This window comes from Acyrthosiphon pisum, chromosome A2 (assembly GCF_005508785.2).
Source record: "Acyrthosiphon pisum isolate AL4f chromosome A2, pea_aphid_22Mar2018_4r6ur, whole genome shotgun sequence".
In the NCBI taxonomy this organism is placed as follows: domain Eukaryota; kingdom Metazoa; phylum Arthropoda; class Insecta; order Hemiptera; family Aphididae; genus Acyrthosiphon; species Acyrthosiphon pisum.
The window spans coordinates 78,566,574-78,588,267 of record NC_042495.1 but is presented as its reverse complement, the minus strand read 5'-3'; the positions used below and the strand labels follow the sequence as shown (position 1 = coordinate 78,588,267).

The 21,694-nt window shown below is 27.8% G+C and overlaps 2 protein-coding genes across 8 annotated transcripts in view; one reads left to right on the top strand and one right to left on the bottom strand.

Moving 5' to 3' along the window:
* LOC100162087 (gamma-aminobutyric acid type B receptor subunit 2) overlaps positions 1-21,694 on the top strand; it is a 304,964-nt gene that overhangs the window by 3,168 nt on the left and 280,102 nt on the right. The window contains exon 2 of one of the 5 annotated variants that reach the window (XM_029489765.1): positions 599-705. The exons of the other annotated variants lie outside the window; for them this stretch is intronic. The gene's annotated coding sequence lies outside the window, so the exon portion shown is untranslated. The remainder of the gene's footprint in view (positions 1-598; positions 706-21,694) is intronic. 5 annotated transcript variants of the gene reach the window in all.
* The window catches only part of LOC100159691 (UDP-glucuronosyltransferase 1-7C), a 36,493-nt gene continuing 25,188 nt past the window's right edge, over positions 10,390-21,694 (bottom strand). For all 3 annotated transcript variants that reach the window (XM_001951597.5, XM_029489766.1, XM_016808231.2), the window contains exons 5-7: positions 18,501-18,732; positions 12,728-12,947; positions 10,390-11,067 (exon numbers count right to left, since the gene is read on the bottom strand). In XM_001951597.5, the coding sequence (XP_001951632.1) occupies positions 10,803-11,067; positions 12,728-12,947; positions 18,501-18,732 (717 nt within the window). In that variant the 3' untranslated portion in view covers positions 10,390-10,802. The remainder of the gene's footprint in view (positions 11,068-12,727; positions 12,948-18,500; positions 18,733-21,694) is intronic.

Sequence of the window (21,694 nt, the reverse complement as noted above, 5' to 3'; positions counted from 1 at the left end):
ATTAGACAAATAATAAATTTAATTTATTCCTCATTTTTTTTAGTTGTGACAAATATATTAAATAAGCTAAATATTGATTTTTTATACGATATCTGTTTATAAACCATACAGTAAAGGCTTGAAAATCTTATAATATTGAAAAAGTTACTTAACAAAAATGTATACAATTACACTGATATCGCCCGTATAAAATATTAATATTATTACATATTTATATAAGTTTTTATAACGGAAAAAACTTAATACACAAGTTTTCGAAAATACAAAAGTATTTCATAAATTAAAAATTTTTAAAAACTAAAAAGCCAAAAAGGAATATTTCATAAATTCTTTGATGTGGCTCTTATTTAAATAATGTATTATGACTTTATTATATTGTACATATTTTTCAGTGGGGGGGGGCTGACGAGGGGGCTGATCTGTTTTCTGGGGGGCTAGAGCCCCACCTTGCCACCCCTTGGCGCCGTGCGTGTGTCTGATTGCTTATAGTCTTTTGGTTTTGTAATTTTATTACATAAATCCCATTGGGTTATGACATATTTCAATAGACTGGCTTTAAAATAATTCAGACACATTCTTATACTTTTTATGATTTCAGGCTTTACCGAAACCAACCCAAAATAGTCAGTGGCGTACCCAGGATTTTAGAACTGTGGGTCTGCCTTACTTACGACAGGCCACTGTGTAGAAACTTCAACCAACTAGGTATTACAAAGTCGTCCAATGCGCTCGCGATTTACCTTATTAGTTATTTAAATATAACTATATTACATGTGTCATAACATATTTTTAAGTAAATTGTAAAATTTACTTACAAGCTTTAGTCTCAAAGCTATATTTAATTAATTGTTATTTTTACTATTGTTGCATTAAAATTTATATTCAATTAAAAAACTTACCTGACATATTTAAATCATTTGAAGGGATTATATATATTTATTATTTTATTTTTATACGTATATTTGCAGTATGTTTATTTTATTTTGGTTTTCAATGGCTGATTTCATTTTCACAAGAGATATAGAAGGTGGTTTTAAATTCTAATACAATAAAAAAGTCAAAAATAATAAATTTATAAAATTTATATTTTATAATACCTACATGAAAATAATAGTAAAGAACTATAACATTACAATAATTTTCTGCGCTTTTTCATTAGTACAAATGTACTTATTACGTTATCAACATCAATAGTTTGAGCTATGTTGCTTTCTATGCTCAATATGGCCAAATTTGATAGCCGGTTTTCAGTCATAGTTGAGCAAAGGCATTGTTTTGAGAAGTATTAGACGGCTAAAACTTCTTTCTGCAGTTGCACTGCTGACTGGAAGTGTATACAATTTTATACAAAGTATATAAATTTGGATACGAATAAACCATGTCTCGTGATATCATGAATTTCAATACTTCATTTAATTTTAAAATTCTAGTTACTCCAGTTTCAATAGATTTGTCATACACTTGTTGGTAAACTAGATATAATGAACGGTATTCGACTTTTATATCAATTTCATCTACGTCAACTTCATAAAATCGTATATAATATATTATCTAAAATATTTTTATACTTGTGTTTTTCGAATTTAGGTACCTACATAATAAGTTGATAAGTTTCAGCAGGATTTCGTCTTTACGGCTGTATATACGATATACCCCTACATCATAATAGCAGATCTGCGATATTTTGACATGGGGGGGGGGGGCAAATATAAACTGTATAATTATAATTTTAATTAATAATAGATACAAACTATCTTTTTTAAACAATAATGATTATAATAAATAATAATTAATAGTTGGTAATATTATTCTAATTAACTGAATTTTTCATTTATATGATACTCGTAGTTACATAACAAATTGTTGACAGAAAATTGACAGGGGGCACGTGCCTCTCCTCTAAATTCGCTACTGTACATAATTTTTTCAAATAAAAAAATGTTTATATAGTTTACCATTTAGAGAGGCCACATTTAACTGGGACCCCCCCAATTTTTATTTTTTTGTATAAATGTAATATATTTTAATATTTACGTAATAACCACCTATAATTTTTCTGTCTATTTTCAATGTTTGAATTCATTAAGATTGAAAATTCATTAGTAGTAATAATAATAATAATAATAATAATAATAATAATAATAAATAAATAACTATAAAAATATTTACATAATGTAGTTTATTCATTATTTACTATCGTTACCTCAACAAGAAGAGTACCTACTTACATACAATATTTTGATTACATTTTGGTATGTAACAAAATTACCTTAAAATTACCATATTTACTAGTAACTACCTTTATAGTTACTACCTGAATATTTGCCACTTTCATAGTGTATAAGATAAACAACTCTCTTTTAATTTCAGTTTATTTTATTTGTTATTTTTGGTCATGTATGGTCTGGTAAACTGGTCATTAATTAAAATTAAAATTTTATTTTAGACACTAATACATTATATCCAACTACATATTATGCAATACGAATAACACATTGTTTTGTCTTTTTATAATAAGAATAGTATTAATACTAGTACCATGCGTCTAGAAAGAATAATAATTGGTATCCTTTTAAGAAACAAGAGTTAGGTATCTGTTTCTCAATGTGTTTGAATATAAATTATAAATATATGCTAAATAGTTTTAAAATAGTTTTTTTTGATTAAATATTTAACTCTTTAAGATCTTATATACTTATAAAACTGTGTTACATAGGCAAAAAAACTTATGTTAACAATTTTGATCTTTATGAAAATAAGGTTATGAAGGAAAAACATACATTGATATTAATATTTATTTCCGTTATTTCTTACACAAAACATTTAATGTTATTTGGAGTGAAATTGGTTTTTTTTATTTATTGTTCATATAGGTGCATTATAGTTGCAGATTTCGATCTACAACAAGGAAAGTGCATTAATATATAAATAATAATTATAATAATAATGTCAATAATTATATTTTAAAATGCAGTTGAAATACAATAGGTATACAATTAATAATCATTCATACAGTAAAGGGTGAATTATCATATAGGTATTAAATGTTATTATATGGTCGGTAATAAGTTATTACCTAATTATAAGCTAGCTTAATCTATATTATATATTTATATATGAAAATATACTATAGTAAAAGATGCAATTTAGAAATTATGTGGGTATAAGTCAATAATACTAATTTTTAGACATTATACTACCATAGAAAATATCAATATATTTAAAAAAAAACATTATCAATGTTGATAAAAAGATATTTTAAGTTAAAATATATAGCCTGATATAGTAAGTTTATACAAGCAAATTTAAAATTATTTTTTATTTATTCTCATAAATAATATATTTATATAGCACACAGAATTAAATAACATATTATTTGATTTTTCGAAAGCGTATACTTATTTGGGTTAACATCAGTCTTACGTGATTATCTTGTAGATTTTTGTGCTCTTTATAACTTCTAAACCAGCTGCTTCATAAAAACTTATTTTTTTTACACCCAATATTTCAAGTAAGTACCGTTAAAATCCAAGACAGAGACCAATTCATATTTTGTACATTAATGTTCCAGTAGGTAGGTATACAATATTACGCACTTTAATATGTTAATGTGTTTATTATTCACATAGGTACCTATGTTATTTTCTGGTTTTCATACGAAATGATGACTATTATCAAACGAAGAGAATCCAACTTTATCTAATCACACTAGAAGTTATATTAATGATATCAGTACCGTAATTAGATTATCGTAGAGCAGAAATTTAAAATCTGGACCCTTAAGCGAACATCAATATTCATATTTTTAAACGACATTGCGTAAAATAATAGCTTTAAAATTTAAAAATTTTTTTAGTATTTTTTGTTAGTATTAGTACCTACCGCATGTAGTTTAAATGGGTAACACTATTAAAACGTTGAACAGAATATATTTTAAAATCTATAATATTTTTGTTTTTCTTTGACTATATAACAATAGCATAGCTGCCAGCTTCCATTGTGTTATGATAGGAACATAAACAATTTCAAATTCCTAAAAGCGTTTAATATTGGTGGGTAATATTTTCGAAAACAATTCGTACATAATGTTATCATTTGTGACGTACACAAAAAATAATATCACTAAACATGACGTTCACTATTATTGGTGCAGTATAAAGAAATAGAAACTCCATTGTTCTACCACAAAAGAGTGAGCGGGTTTGGAGCAGTGTAATCGTATATAATAATAATATAATGTACATAATATATATAATATTTACCAGTCCATAGAGCTGTATGTACAATGTCTATGCGTGCGCGCGCACGTATGTAGTTTACGTGTGCGCGCGTGCGTTATGTACTTAATTTAATTTTTTTCGTTCGGATGTAGGATTTTGCGGATAGTCCGTTGTGTACGACGTAACAATAATTCTTCTTAATTCATTACCAGAGCTGTTTTCCAGCCGTATTTCGCACTGGTAGTTATTTTCCGAACCGTCTTTATGTATATAATCGTGTTGCTGTTGTTTTACCTCCGTCGTGCCTTTGTATTTTTGAGAGTGTGCATTATCATTGCCCATCGTAGAATTTATTACCGTGCGAATCTTGTACAGTTGGACGTGCATTTTAACACGATTAATTATCATCGGTGCTAGGTTTAAATCGCCATAAACTATATGGCCACGCGTTGGTACATGTTAGGGCCGTATTATGAGTGTACCTATACCAACGTTCAATACCAGCGAGGTAACGGTGTACTAGTTCATACCAGGTAGTCATATCAACCAGCTGAAAGTGGTATAGTATAGGTACTTATGCCGTATTGGTATTACACCGTCAGATACTCAGATGGCAATGTTCAATGGCCGGCGGGGCCACGCAGAACAGCTCATTGAAATTTTCGATATGCTGCCAGAAATCTGCAATTGACTAATAGATTTGTATTTTTTCATTTCAATTTAATAGGATATTCCTTTCGGACGGGTTGAATGAGTTTGAAAACGTTTATGATACAGTATAATTGTATTTGAATTGTATATGGGTGGCATATTGTTTGGCTTGTATACACATAAAAATCGTTAGTTGTTTTAACTCCAAATGTAGTTAATGTCCAATACATTTGAGCGTCAATTTTGACTTAGGACTCAATAAGTGTTGATTTAACTATTTGTAAAATAAAACAAGTGCGGATTAAAATACAGATAAAAAAGTGTTGTTACTTATTCATATAAATACAGGGCTTGGATTTTGTTGCTAATTATTCGTATAGGGCTTAAATTTTGTTGCTAAGTTACGGCTAAATAATAATTTTAAAAAAAAAACATTTCACAAAATAATGGTTGAACTTATCTATATTACCATTGATTTTGATTTTTATATCCGTTAACATTTTTAATTATTAATTTAGTTTTTATTCTAATTTAAATTCTAAGCTATACGATGAATGTATTGATTTTACAATAATGTGTATTGTTTTTTGTCTGTCATCACTCATCACATTTTGGGACGGTAAAAAATAGTTTTAACTTCGTGGTTGGATTGTGGTAGCAAATCAGATCTAGTTGGAACTCTGGGAGGTCAAAAGTAAAAATTTCAAATACTTTTTAAAACAATCGACAAAAAAACAAAAATATAAGTTATAGAAAAATGGGAATTTTTATGCAAAATCAGTAAGTATTCGAAATTGAAGTAGAATTTGTTTTTTTTTTGGTGTACTCAAATACGAATAACTGTAGATAGGTTCTTCACATTTTCAGAAAAAATGTATATCATAATTTCCTACACATGGTGTAATTTTCTAAGTATTTAAATTTTTTTAAGCTATTAAATATGTTCGAAATTGTTATTATTATTTTGTTTTTTTTTCTATAAATGTGGATTTTTCGTAAATAGTTCATATTGTAACTGGTAAATCTAAAATATATATAGGTATATCCACAGTTTTTTTCATAGACACATTAATTTAAAATTTTGACAAGATTAGATATTTAAACGAAGAATAAAGATTTTAATTATTTTCTTGTAACTTAAAAATATTACTCGTGGGTTCTTGGCACTTTTAACGTTAATTATTATATTTAATATTTTCATATATAGGTACACAATAACATTTTAAAATGCAATGTTTTCGGCAACAATTAATTGAACCCACTCTTTTATTAATAGTAAAATAATTTACTTAAATATCAATAATAGGTATTTTAAAATATACACAGAAATATAGGCTGACACACCGTTTTCGCTATTATTTTCAGAATCGTTTTTCGTATGAAATGATTTATCATTGAAATACAATTTGACAAATACATTAAAATTACTTACTCTTCAATGATTGAGGTACACTCAACACTTGACATCAACTGTATAACTGAGCAACTACTCCCCCTTTTTTGTATCTGCAGTATAAGCAGAGTTTTGAATATTATATAATATAAAATGTACTACTGGCGACAAAAGAAGTTTGCTTATATTAAGTTTACTTAATTAGCAATCAAATAAAATAATTTTTGGTTTAAAAATTATTTTTAGAATATCAGAGAACTATTATATTTATGTTTATGCTATGGTTAGGTTTGCTTATAGATAATTATAATAATATGGGTACTATCGTTAATTAAACAAAATAAAAGTTAAATGTTGAACTTTGAATTTTGGTAGCTACAGATCCTATTATTCTAGGTAATCGGAGTATTATAATAAAATATGCATTATGGTATAATATTGAATTCTAAACGAGTTTAGGAAAGGAAAGTTACAAAGTGATGACATTAATGCAAGAAATCTTGAATGTCTCATCTCAGCATGTAATGTAAATAGGTAATCAATCATTTCAGTAGCTGGTATATTATCGTTAAATATCACATATTAGGTAAAAAAAAAAAAATATTATTTTATTTCTAAAACACAAATATGTTGAAATTGTGAAATGAAAGAATTATAGAAAAAATAATATGTACAATGAATCACAGGAATAATTAATTTAAATGTCATTCAAATAAATAAAAGACTTGCAAAAAGTAACAGTAACAATAATAAAAATGAACGAAACGGAACAAAAATATTGATGAATTTAGAATATTTATTAACATTAATGTTACAATTTATAGAAACTTAAGCTTTTATTTGTTTTATTGATATTTATTCGATTTAATAAAATAAACACAGCGTAAAAATGCAATAACAATACATAGGTATTCCAATACAGCGCCGAAGAGGTCTGTGTGGAAGGGTATGCAAATTAAAAATAATGTCGTAAGTGGTTGAGTGAGTGGCAGTTAGTAGATAAGAAGATTTTATCTCTAGGGGTAATATTTACCTTATTTCTTTCATTTACATTTTAAATGCACGTGTGATGGCGTCAGGTCTTTTAATCATACACTCGGCTTTGAAATTAAACCTTGTCAAATTACTTTGTTGACAACGACCTTGAGTCATGAACAAAATTTTGACTTTTTGATATGATGTACCTAGGTATTTATAATAATATATTTAAAAAAAAAGCAAAGTAAAAGTGATTGAGTTACAAGCGTTTGTTATATTATTACCAGACGACGAGTACCTATATTTTGTTAATTAAATTTTTGTAATCATACTCGCTGAATTTTATAATAAAACTAGGTATACCGCTATAATAATTTATTTAAAATATAATTTGCACTGTGTTTTGAATGGTAGATTCAGGTGATCCAGCCTAAATCTAAAGATTTGCTTATTTTATAGTAATGCGGCAACAAAAGTAAAAAAGTAAAGGATAAACAAGTATTCATAAAAATGAATATTGACTGAAAATATCATGGGTTTCGAGATTTTTGTTAGTATATTTTTTTCATTAATACTAAAGTATGAAAAATAATTAGATACGTATATTATATTAGGTGTATCAAGTTTAAATAGTGAATTCCATATAATATAGGCGAACATTAAATGTAACAACATCATAATTTGTGAATATGGTGCGAAATTGTGATAAACTAGATTTATAATCTAAAAAGAATTACTGATTGATGAACTTATATGTGTTTACCTATGTATACGAATGGAATGGAGCCCATCAATAAAGCTTCAAACAAAGCTTTAAAATGTCTGTGGACATTAAAAAGGAAATAGGTAAGACACGCAAGTCGCACTGTAAAAGGAACAGCTAATAAAAATGGTTCGATCGGAATCCAAAATAATCGTTGAGATTTAGTAATTGGTAATGCGCTGACCAAGACTAATGTGTTTCTCAAGAAACGATTATATCAAATTGTTTATACCTTAAACCACTGACCAAATTCAAATATATATGTATATTGTATGTGCATTGTGCAATGTATATATATATATATATATATATATACAATTTGGCTAACTAAACCGTTAGGTTGACGTAAGTAGGTATACTATGCGTAGAATACAAGAATATCAATATATCTATATATTCTGTTGTTTTTTGTTGCAATTAAATGGATCACGAACAGAGAGTAAGAGTTATATGCATGCACTATACATTTTAAAAAGCACCTGACTGATGTGTGATGTACTCGAAGTAATTGAACTTAAAGTATTCATGCTATGTATGAAATGTACAGATAGTATATGATGTATTCATGTGTTATATGGCATAAGTATTATGATATATATTTATAATTATAGGCGATAAGCAGATAAAAAACATTGATGATTATTTTGAGTTTTAATTTTATCTTTTCCATATTTATTTTTTTACATAAGCCGTATGATCTACTAGGTCATTTACAAGCTTGTTAATCAAAAATACACAAAGTTCACTAAAAAAAAAAATTGTTTAATAGCTTTTGGTATTTATTATAATTTGGATGGTATTCGTACCCTTTATATTTTTTTTATATTATGTTGACTTCATTATTATTTTGTTATTTATTACTCGCTATAGATAACTAGGTGCTGTTAAATAGAATTTGGATTTAAAATTTGGACCAATTTGTCCAATAATTAAGCAGCTACACAGAATGGTTGTCTTCTAAAATGTTCTTATTGATGTTTAAATTACAATATTTCTGTTTTCATTGATATTATGGTTTTAATGCTTTCGGATCACCATTTATTATGATATATTATAACACTTAGAAAGTTTTATAATGTGGATATAAATGATATAATGAGCTTGTAACGTTTAAAATAGTAGACAACTTTTATTACCTATATTAAATTATTTTTATACAAGTTGCATGCATTTTTGTTTAAAATTAATTATTTTATTTGAGTATGTTTTTCTGTTATTCATTTTTTACACGCATTTTTATCATAATCGTGAATTTTTTTATCATGCAAAATTAATATGGTGGTGTTAATTATTTGTATAGTATTTTTAATGTTGATAGCGCATTACTTAAAAGTCTAAGATACATAATTGTATTATCATTTTTAACCTTGTAAATCGTATATAAAATTATAGTTTATGAGTTGTTTTTATTACAACTTATGACTAGACTATGCTTTATGTATGATGTATTGACTTATTTAAAGACTAAATCGGGATAATTTATCACTAAAAAATAATTATTATGCAACTTCGTTGATAGGCGTGAATACCATTTTACAAAATCTTATCTAAAAGTTGCTTTAATAATATTATCGTATTTTTAAGTATCTATAATAATACAAGGTATATTGACTTTCAATGTAACATAAATCCATAAAAGTCAGTTTAAGATGTCATCTTATGAGAAAAGAGAAGAACCTGCAATATGTCAAGCCTACGGTGAATCTCTTACAGTCAAGCACCTCCTTGTCTACTGTCGAAACCATATAGAAACCAGAAAAAGCCTACAAATGTCTGACAATCTCTTCGAAGCCCTTAGCCCAATCCTAGACAACACCAACAAAATAATCACATTTCTATAACTTATTGATATGTACAGCTAAGGAAACCATTGTATTATTTATTTGTAACTGTTGTATTTTATTTTTGATGCAAGCTAATAACCTAGTAAATTATGCCGTACCATTAATGATGAAAAAAAGTCAGTTCGATTAGTTTGTGGGCATACAGCTGTGTATGATATTGAATAAACTAAGCAAATATCGGAGTAAAAGCTTATAAATTAATTATATTAAAAATAAGTACTATCAACAAATTATTTATTGAATATAAATACCTATATTAATTAATTTAAAAGTCAGTAGTCCTAATTCAATATAATATGATTTTTTTTTAATCACATCTACAGGGAAGCCAATAGGCAATATTATTATTGGTCATAATACATTACATTAAATTAACAGCACTAAAATATCCACACAAAATTTAAATTGGGACTACTGACTTTCCAATTAATTAACATAGGTATCTACTCCATGTAGAGTTACCAGACATCCGGACACTGGTATTTAACAAAACTTACATATTTGTGGTGAGGATAATGGTTGTAGATAACATGATTTAAATGTACCGTTGTAATAAAATGTAATTGAGCTTTTCATATTTCTGACAAGAGAATTACAATAAAAATACAATCGGAAATTACAATTAATTGTATATACATGTACCTACACAACACGTTCTATTTTATAATTAATACATTAAATAACAAAAAATACTTTTTGATCGAAGTATTGGCTGGAAAATGCTAAATCTAGTGACGCAGGACTGCATCATATAGTAACTTTGTAAATTCTAGTCCCCCTTTTCATCCCTTATTGCAGAAATGTAAATGATACCGCTTCAGTTTATGGCGCTGCACGACAGAAACATATGCAATTCGATGCACTGCATTCTTATCTGCATTGGGATATTATGCAAACCACGAAGGTATTCGCCACGGTGACCATTATTGGTTTCTTGTGTATACAGTATGGTCCTAGTGGTGATCAGTAGCAGCGAAAGCGATTCGGCTTTTGGCTAGAACCAGTTTCGCAAAGTATGACGTAGTGGCCACAGCTACGATCACCGTGACAGCCACGTCTAGCAAACACCGTTCGTACCACCAGTCTTGATTGGCCGGCTTAAGCATCAGGTGGGCTCGATGCCTGGCAACGTATTCGACCCAATACACAGCTTTTTCCAGCGGGTTCCGATCACGGTCCCGATAGAGTGTCGACAACCTCTTCGCGTTCCTCGCATATCTGCAAAAGTAAAAAAAAAAATAATGTACTATAATAGTGTCATACAACGTTCCGTTTAAAAACATTTGATATTCCGACATATGTCATATTCTCACAAAAAGCATATTTTGTAATATTTTCACTATAAAATTGTTAAAAAATGAGTAAGAGACAAATCTCTGACTACTGAGCATTATATACACGATATACATATTATTAAAATAAATTGTTTAAATGGTAGAAATTAACAAGCGCGTGTGATAGATTTGTTGTTACCTAATAATATATTTACGGATTTCATTAGCCCAATAAGCTAGATGGGGAATCAATCTAAGCATACAGTTTATGAAAGGTTCACATTGTTTTGGGGATTTCAGTTACGCCATTGTTTGATCGCTTAATTTAATATTGTAATTTACGGCGGATATTAGTATTTAGCTCGACTTCGATTTTATAGTGGGATTCAACTATGGGATCAAGTACCTAATGACTAAAATAATTGTGTCAAAAACTTTCCTAAATGAGTGATTGTACATGTAATATATTTAAGTTAAGAACCGTACTGGATGCTAAAAGTATAGGTTGGTCTTGTGTGTACGTGTGGATGACAATGCGTAACGCCAACAACGATACAAAGAAACAGAAACGTATCATCTCCACGTCCGGCGTTGACGTTTTAATAATAGCGTTAATAATAATGATTATAGTATAATACGAACAATAAGATGTGTGTTCACCCGCCTATTATATCCACAAGAGTAAAATACAGCCCACAGTACAAAGATAATATAATAATAATAATAAACCACACATTGCAATTGTATCCAACTAGTATAAGTAGGTATATGCGAAAGATATAGAAATGTGAACCATATGTACTAACTTATCTACCTAGATGATATCATCTATATAATAATATAGATGCTACTATAGTACTCTAGCTACCATAGTACCATATAAATAAACATGATATGGAGCCATACAGTCAGTCTGGATACGTGGTAAGATCACAAAGTGTAAGAGGTATGTCGAAGCTCATTCCACAGTTTTTTGTTTACTAAGAAAATTATAGCTTAAAGATTCAGTTTAGAAATCAAGTATGGAAAATGGAAATAATAGTTGTTATGCTATATCTAACGTATATTATTAATTATATTAAGTTTTTCACATTATTACGACGCCGGAAAACTTATCTGGTGCACTTAATCGACACGATTACAAATAGTTTGCGTGAAATCCATTGTATAACATTTATACTATGTTATATAATTATTGTAAAAGCTGGTATCATCGATGTTGGTGTTAGTAAAACTATTTGTATGACCCTATAAGTTAACGTGCAATTTCGCTTCAGCATTTCAGTTTGGTATTAAATCTGTGAAATTGTTACTTAGTCCGACAACAGGAATGTCTTGAAAAATAACCGATCGATAACGAATAGTTTTAGATGAACACTATAACATTATAATATTATGTTGCATTGTATCTTTATGTATAAACAATATTAGTTTCAATTTTTAATTTGTTATTATAGTTATTTAATCCACTTATTTATTGTGATTTAAGTCACATACAACTATATGCAAGTAGTTACTCTAGGTTAAATAAGGCGTGTATTCGTCATTCGATTATTATGTAACAGCGTTATTTTATATAGATACCTAGGTACTACTATACTCACTTATCGTCATCGAGTACGGCGGATATCGTGTCACCGGCGACCTGTTCGTCGATCTGATCGAGTTGCAATTGCAGACCGCAATCGTTTTGGACGATAAAGTTCATGTTTGAAAACTGGTCGGCGAACATGGGTATTCCGACGATGGGCACGCCCGAGTAAAGAGCGTCAAGTATTCCCATAAGACCACCGTGCGATATAAACAATTTGACATTAGGGTGATCTAGAATACGATACAAAGGAATAAGACTGTCAGTAACGCGTGTTTCAGGTCCGTGATCGACCAGTTTTAATAATGCATAATGTTATCAATCATAAAATTATGGTAACACGGCGTTCTAGATAGGCTATTTAGCTACACCGGTGTCATGGATACACAATCGAATGCTGAATGATTAATAATATTATTATTTACACATGAACAGCATACTGTGCAACTGAAGACAATTTATTATTATTTTTATAAAATTGTGATCCAAGTTAAATAATATTTATAATATTATAGTGTTAATATGTTATAATATTAAATTGTGGTCTTCGATTTTATTGAAATGATGTTAGTTACAAATATTTATTTATTTATGTAAGACCCAAGTGTTATTATATTAAAACTGATTGTGTCATAATGATTTGTAAGCTAACTGCATCGTTGTATTCTAGACTTCTAGAGGATGTTATAATAATATTATATTGGGTACTAAATTATCAGTAATTTTTCCCATTCATGTTGTTTTTGCATGAATAAAGTTATTACCATGGCAGGTAAATCAGATTAAATCATATTTATATAATTATAATTATAGCCAGGGATGATGATTTTTTTTTCTTAAATTACCAAGAAAGTTTTTTTTTAAATAAATTATGACATTAAGAATTTTCGGAGAATTACTTGATCTGAAGAAAATGAATACAAAAGTATTTTTTCCTTTTAAACATTAATACTGCGTATTGAGCTAAATTATTACATTAAGCTTGGAAAATAATTTATCGTGTTCAATATAAATATTGATTCCTGGCGTATTATGTTATTGATTTTTTTTTCAAATATAATGCAAAAAAACAATTTATCGTTTTAAAAAATATAAAAAAAGGTATTACCTGTTTTTTTTTTAAATTGTATTATAAAGTAAAACTAATATTTCTTTATTATGGAGTAATTGAATGAAGAAAAATCATGAAAAAATTCTAGAAATGATTGAAAATGCATTTATTTACATTTAAAAAAATAAGGTAACTACACTGTTATACAGTCAGAGTCGAGTGTATTCCGTCATTGAGTAAATAAAGTCACTGTAATGGATGTTAAAATATTTTATTTAATGATAATTATTATTTATTGTATAGGTACGAAAAACGATTCTGAACGGAGACGATATGTCAACCTCTGTTTCTAAGGATATTTCATAATTTATTTCTATTACTATTGGAAATTTATTGGAGTAATTTTTATAATATATATCATATACATTATATTGTATACAATATTACTTAAATAATATTTATTATAAAATATTAGTATTGTTATAATTTATGAGTCAATACCAAGTAACATAGAATGCCGTGAATAGATTTATGATAAAAATAACTTGAAATTAGTCTTAAATATTTTGAAAATGTAATTCTGTATGGGAAATATTAGTATGTATATAACAATATAAATTATAAATAATTATAGGTCAGCATTTATGGAAAAATAAAAATTGAAGAATTCGAAACTTTTAAATAAACTTTGAGGTTTTAAAATAGATTTTTAGTTATGTATAGAATACAAAAATTGTTTAAGTAACAAAGTTACGAAGGTCTAACGTTAATAATCATTACTGAATAATAAATAAGATCTATACAAGTTAATATTAAATTAAATGTTTGTCTGTTAAAACTTCAGTGGTGAAAACTCAGGAAACTTAATTAAGCTGTTATATAAATTAAAAAGCATTAAAAAAAAAAAAACAAGTTAAGAAATAGAATAATAATAATTATAACTGGTATTTTTACCTAGTAATAATGGAAATCAAGTTGCAATAGATTGTACTATTGTAGTTTTTGGGTTATTATTAATTTGAATAATAATATTATCATAAAAATAACCATTATTTACTACTTTAACCATTATACGCCATCATTATTACACAGGTACCTATCCTAAATGTTTCATAAAAACCTCGATTTACTATTTTTTTTTGCGAAATTGCGTTACCTATGAGTTATGTGTATAATGCATATCATAACAATAATCATTAATTACGTGCGTAAGAATAACACAAATCACAAAATAAATTTAATTTCTGGTCGCGTTATTGTAATTCATGGACAACACGAGATGTAGCTCAATATTTAATAAATGTAAAGAAAAGTGGCAATAGTCACGATTTGTGTATGATACGAAATATCACGAAAAAGATAAAACACCAGTCATTGTATCACAGAAACGTACAGTAATAATATAAAATAACAATAACCATAATATACGAATATGTTTTCATAACGAATAAATATTATTACTTTCGATCGTGCTCGTTTTTGCCCACATCACTCCGTTTTAGTATGAAATGCATAATCCTTGTTTGAACATTTATTAACGGAAATATATAGACATGTATATTGTATGATGTATAAACTTCCATTAAATCGTATTTCAAAACCAACGCCCATGAAAGAAAACTAATTAAATGACGATTTAATTAAAGAACTGATAATGTCTAGCATTTTAGTATATAAATAATTGTCACAATCATCAAACTGGAATATCGGAAAGTGATGACTAAGCCTAGAGTTTCCCAGTTGATGTTTTTTCTCTATTTGTGGCAGAAATGTTTCATCCCTACGGATATTCGTTTCATGTAATTCTGATTTGAAACAAATCAAGATTGTTTTGCGTTTAGATTCAGAGTGGAAGAATGTATTGATTTTACAATGATATTTGCTTTTTTTTGTGCCTGGAGACACTTTTTCCAGTAGAAAAAATGCTCTGATCATCAACTTCAATGGAGAAAATTTCTTGTAGAAAATTGAATATAGCTGGTACTTTTAGGAGGTCAAAATTTAAATTTCTCAGTGCTTTTTAAAATATTCGGAAAAAATAAAATATTATTGCTATTCAACGATTCCTATTAAATAAACGTTTTGATATTTATTATTTTTTTTGTATTTTGAGTTGAATTTAATGGATATCTGAATGTTATTTATTAATAACATATCACATTATCTTCTTACTTTTTATAATATAATTTTAATATATGGGCGTTGTATTATTTAAAAACGATTAAAAAAACTTTTTTTTTTCTTATTTAAATGGTACAATATTGTATTTTGGGATGTTGTTTGCATGTTTTTAAATGCTAGATTTTATAATATATAATATATAATATATTTCTATAATTTATATTTAAATTTATATTTCTGTAAATTATTAGCTAATACTAGATGGAACAATAAATAATAGATTAGAAATGAAATACAAATTTGTCATTTATAATTTCTACTTTCTGTTTTTATTTAAGTCATGTTTAATGCTAACAGAGATTGAATTTTGTGTACACAATTTTCTGTTAAATTATAATATTTGAAGAAGTAAATTGTATGTCATTATTATTTATTCATATTTGTTTATAACTCTTGCATTTTTTCTTTATTTTGGATTATTTAATCATTGCTAATAACTGTCATTATTAATAAAAACGATCGAACTATACTTATTATATATATAACATGTTATTTTAATCTATCTGTTAATCAACTGAACATTAATTTATAGGTGGTTGAAATGACTCATGTTTAGTCTTTTCCGAAGAAATTAAAATGGTGTTAATATAAGTTAATGATAAGTACAAATGCTACGTGGCAATGTATATAATGTGATGATTATCAGGTTTATATAGTCATAAGCGCTTATATATTATATTATACGATATCGACTGTCTGATTAGAATAATCAATATTAATGTTAAATCGTTAATATTTATAATTCACGAATTGGTTGGATGGTATATGAATAATTTAAAAAAAACTGCGTTTGTGCATGACAACTGCGTGCATGTCGGAGAAAGTCGTCCGTTGGATTCACAGTGTTTAATATTTTCATAAATAATATAATAGCTTTCAATAGACATTCAAAAAATTACACTGCAATTTTGTTTTTTGTTTCTAGATCGTGTTTTAAATCGTATATGTAAGTAAAATAAAATATTTACTTTCGAAACGATACACATAAATATATTTTACCTATATATAATATCCATTATTATTTTATACTTATCGAAGCCATCGTTATAATATAATTTAATACCAGCAGGGTTTTTTTATTCTTTTTCAAATGTACCAACGTTATTCTACATTGAGATTATTCCTAGTAGTCATGCGTTTGTTGTTCGTATATAATATATTATACTATATACTATGTATGCATTTATTTGAAATAATTTATATAGGTAGAAAGTTAGCTTATTAACCGTACCGAATAGTCTGCATATAATAGTGCATTGATATTAAGCCACTATTGCGAAGTAGGTATCAAACGAAGTAGGTAGATCCGTTCAATTGAATCGTATACATATTCACAATGTTTGTGTTTCGTATACAAACTAATGATCTGCAGTTACGTTAATTAATTCGACAATCAGAGTGTTTCGGAGAAGAGTGGACTGTATAAAAATTTTAAATTAAGGATAGTAAAACGAAATTTGGTAGAAGTGGTCAGTAATGTTGAATGACAAATTGCACGGCCGCACGGATAGTTATACGCGGTAGGTTAGGTATACATTTATCTTTCCAACTACAATAATAATAATAATAATAATAATAATAATAATAATAATAGTAATTAAAAATGTAGATATAAATAGATAAACATTAAATGTTTAGTGGCCATTGCTTATAATAATATAATGGTGGTACGATATATTGGTGAGGAGTGGTTCCGATTTAGAATAAGCTGAAAGTGGTCAAAGTTGGGGATCGAATAGTTAACGAAAAGCTACTAAATAGTGAGTAACCTATCATTCACATATATACTAAGAGTTGTGAATAATAACAATGATAATTATAATAAAATATACGAAGCAACAGCAACTAATGTGCGCGTATAAATGTATAGTATGAAGTACCTACGCATCGTATATTATATTTTAAGTGAACGTTCAACCTCTTAATTTTTAGAGCAAAAAAACACCTGAAAAAACGGTGATTAATCCTTCTATAACGCTGTAGAGAAAAAAAAAACACAAGTTAAATAATTTAAAGAAAAATACATTTTGTAGATAGCGAAAACTAATTTTTTCAAAATAATACATAGCAAAAAAATTTAAAGCTGTTTAAAAAAGAGTAAAAAATGGAACTTTTGTACTATTATTTTTCAATTTAATGTGTTTTAGCTCTAATATTGCATTAAAACCAGTAATAGCCGATCTGGGTCAACATGCCTTAATTAATTTTCTACGTAATTTTGTTATCACGCAACAACCATCATGGTAAATGATATATAGGGCCACTTATAGGTACAATTGTGAAATACTCTGAACTGTTATTCAAATATTTCAATATTCAAATTTTTATTTCATTAAAATTGCATATATTAAAACCTTTAAAGAACGGCGAATGAACACCAGGCTCATTTAAAGTGCCTTCCATTCGTGGCTTCGATACGTATCTTTGTATTGTGCGATTCAATCGAATATACAATATTGACCACCATTTCTATGTCACCATTATGATTAGTATGATCCATATATTTTATCATTTATCATTTAGAACATTAATGTTATTTTAATCGTTTACTCACTGAGCACATCAAACTGAGGCATCCAAGGAACGAACATGACATTTTTGGGCCGGACTTCCGGCGGTGGTAGGTCGTCCTCCCATTTCCACAGTACCCTGTAGCCGTCCAGTCGGCCGAACACCCGGAGCAGTGCCAGTGACTGGGTGGCTGGTATGGACGAGCCTTTCACTATGGAGCCCATCGAAAAGTAAATGACACCTCGTTGGGCCTCGGTCACGTACTGTTCTAATACCTATGTACAGAGATGTGTTTGTACATGAGAGGGTATTGGACATTGATATTAATATATGGGTGATGTACTGATGTAATGTTCTAATAATATTGTTGATTTTATTTTGTATATTAAAAAGCTTTAGAAAGAGGGCCTAACGCCTAAAAAATTGAAAACAATACCGATAGATTCGTTTTAGAGTAACAAGGATATTCAATAGAACTCCGTCCTAAAATCCTGCAACTCCAGACATTGAGTGTAGATTTCTTCTAAACGCTCAACTATGAGTCGACGTCACTGCAGCGAAGAATATATACAACTCAAAAGGAGAGGGGCGATGGGATAAAATATTTACAATAATGTGCAAAAGCTCGATTTAAGATGCACCTACATTTTAATTGATTTCAATTAGTGTTTTATAATAATAGACATATTACTGTGAGAAAAGATTATTTTTAGAAAGAGAGGAGGAGTAAATATGGTTGGGGTAGGTTTACAAGACAAATCAGTATGAATGAGCCGATATCGTTTTAGGGTAGCTAGTAGAATAATTTTTGTCGACGTTTCAGATTTATCGTCGGTCAAAAATCATTGAGCTGGAAAAATTAATAGACAGTATAGATAGAGTATTTTAGGTGGTATAAATCTTATTTAAATAGCCACGTTAAGGACTAACCATGGTATGCCGTATGCGAATGGAAAACAATATATTAACGCACATATATAATATGTATACAGTTATACAAGTGGCCGATACATAATACATACACGATGGCCGATGGACAAAAGGAGACGAACGAAAAGATAAAATGTTCTAATGACGCGCAGAAGAGTAAATGTCGCAGGTGCAATTAAAAGTAAAAAATAACAATGGGGTTTTGATGAAAAAAAGAAATAAAAGCAAAAAATACGACTCTCTAAAACAAACTCCTGTAAAAGAAACGTGAAGGATTATCGCTCGAGTCTGAAGATTTAAAGGGAAACATAATGAAACCGTTCGAGGGACGATGACAACGACTACTCGTACAATAATTACCCAATTTACAAACAGAGCAATAAACAACTAATATTTATCTTATGTTTATATATTTTAATCTTAGTTTATTTTTTATTTTTATTTATAATATAGTTCTCCGAGTAAGATGAATTATATAAGTATTTGTGCTTAACATTATGTAATTGTACTGTTATTACTTTCTTTAAATGAGCGTCGTCGTGTTGACGACTTAACGCTCTTAATTTTTCGAATTAAACACCGTAGAAGTGTGTGAAACATTCACTTAAATCGTTCAAGCAATAAATAATATATCAAACGATTATATTGTTACTTTTAAATGGACTACAACAGTATACCCTATGGCCTCTACGCGGTGGCTATAGGTATACACTTCAGATAGATAAAGATAAAATTACCGGAAAACTCGAGGAAATAATTATTTAAAAAAAAAATATAATGATTTTGTTTATTGCCTATTTCTCATCCTATCGAACAAAGTTACACTCCAACGAACTTAGGGCATACTTCATTGATGGTCAGTGGATAGAATTTGGATTTTTATATCATAACGAGAACGGTGACATTGCAATTACAGCTAGAGTCTAGCTAGACTAATAGACTATAATGACTGTGAAAAAATTAATTAAATTGACAATATTAGTAAGAGTTATAAACATATTATGTTCACATAAATAAATACCAATCGCCTGTTGTAATATGATGTAACTGTTATCGGTTATCCGTTGTAATAGGTACATTTTATTATTTTAACATAGAAATAAAATAACAAATTACGTTATTGATTAAGTATGTTTTATATTTTTATTACAATTAATGGTACGTACATGTTAGCATATTTTGGTTTTTAATAATATGTTTCACGATTAAACTATATAATTTGAATACGTACCAACGTAATTACAAGGGTTCTAAATTATATTTTCACTGTACTACATTATAAAGTATACACGTATAACAAAAGCCTTTTACAATATACACACGTTATGGAAAAAATATGGTATTTTACATTAATTGCCGCAGAAAAAAAAAAAAACAAACTCGAAATTGCAATGGTACAACTACTGTATATAATCTATGTAATAGTTTTAATAATATTGGAGTGATAAATTAAGAAGTTGAAAAGTTATATTTTATTTAATGTAATGATTTTAAAGAGTTTATGAGTGTTTTGATAATTTTACAGATGCCTTTATCTTTGAATCGGTCATGCCTTTACAATTATAGTAATATGGAACATTATTTTAGATTTTGAGTGAAGTGAGGAATCTAATGATGTGTTCTATACTTCTATTTTGTGTCTGTATGAAAGTAATGGAAAATTCTTTTCACTTTTACTTTTGAGGGTAGTATCTGATAACTATTTGGATCTGATTACTACAAATGCGAAGTTACAATTTTAAATTTCCAATATTTTTCAGTATAAACAGGAAAAATGAAAAAAGAAAATTATGAAAATACGTGCATTTTTACGCAAAAATATTATTCGATGAAATTGACTTTCTTATTTGTAGACATGTTATCTAAAAAGTGGAAACTAACAAAACATATAAGTTTTGATGGTTAAATATTATATTATTAAATAATGGTCTTAAAAACATTGCTACAAATAAAAAAGGGTATGGTTTTTTATAAACATTAAGCGCTGACAAATTAACAATATTCTATTATATTCGTATCAATTTATACGAAAGAATAACCATACATATATACATAACATTTATATCAGACTTAATTACTTTGATCTAACACCATATTATACACTCTTAATCACAAATCACTAAAAACGAATCAAAGAGTATATTGTATTAGTATTTAGTATAATTTATCTTATATTTGGTTTTTGTATGATATTAAATTCGTATTTCTAAAATATATTAAAATTAAAAAAGGGAGAAAGTAGATAAGTATCTGCTGCTTTATGCTTTGCTGTATAAAAGGAGTCGTGTGCACATCGTCATTGAGTAG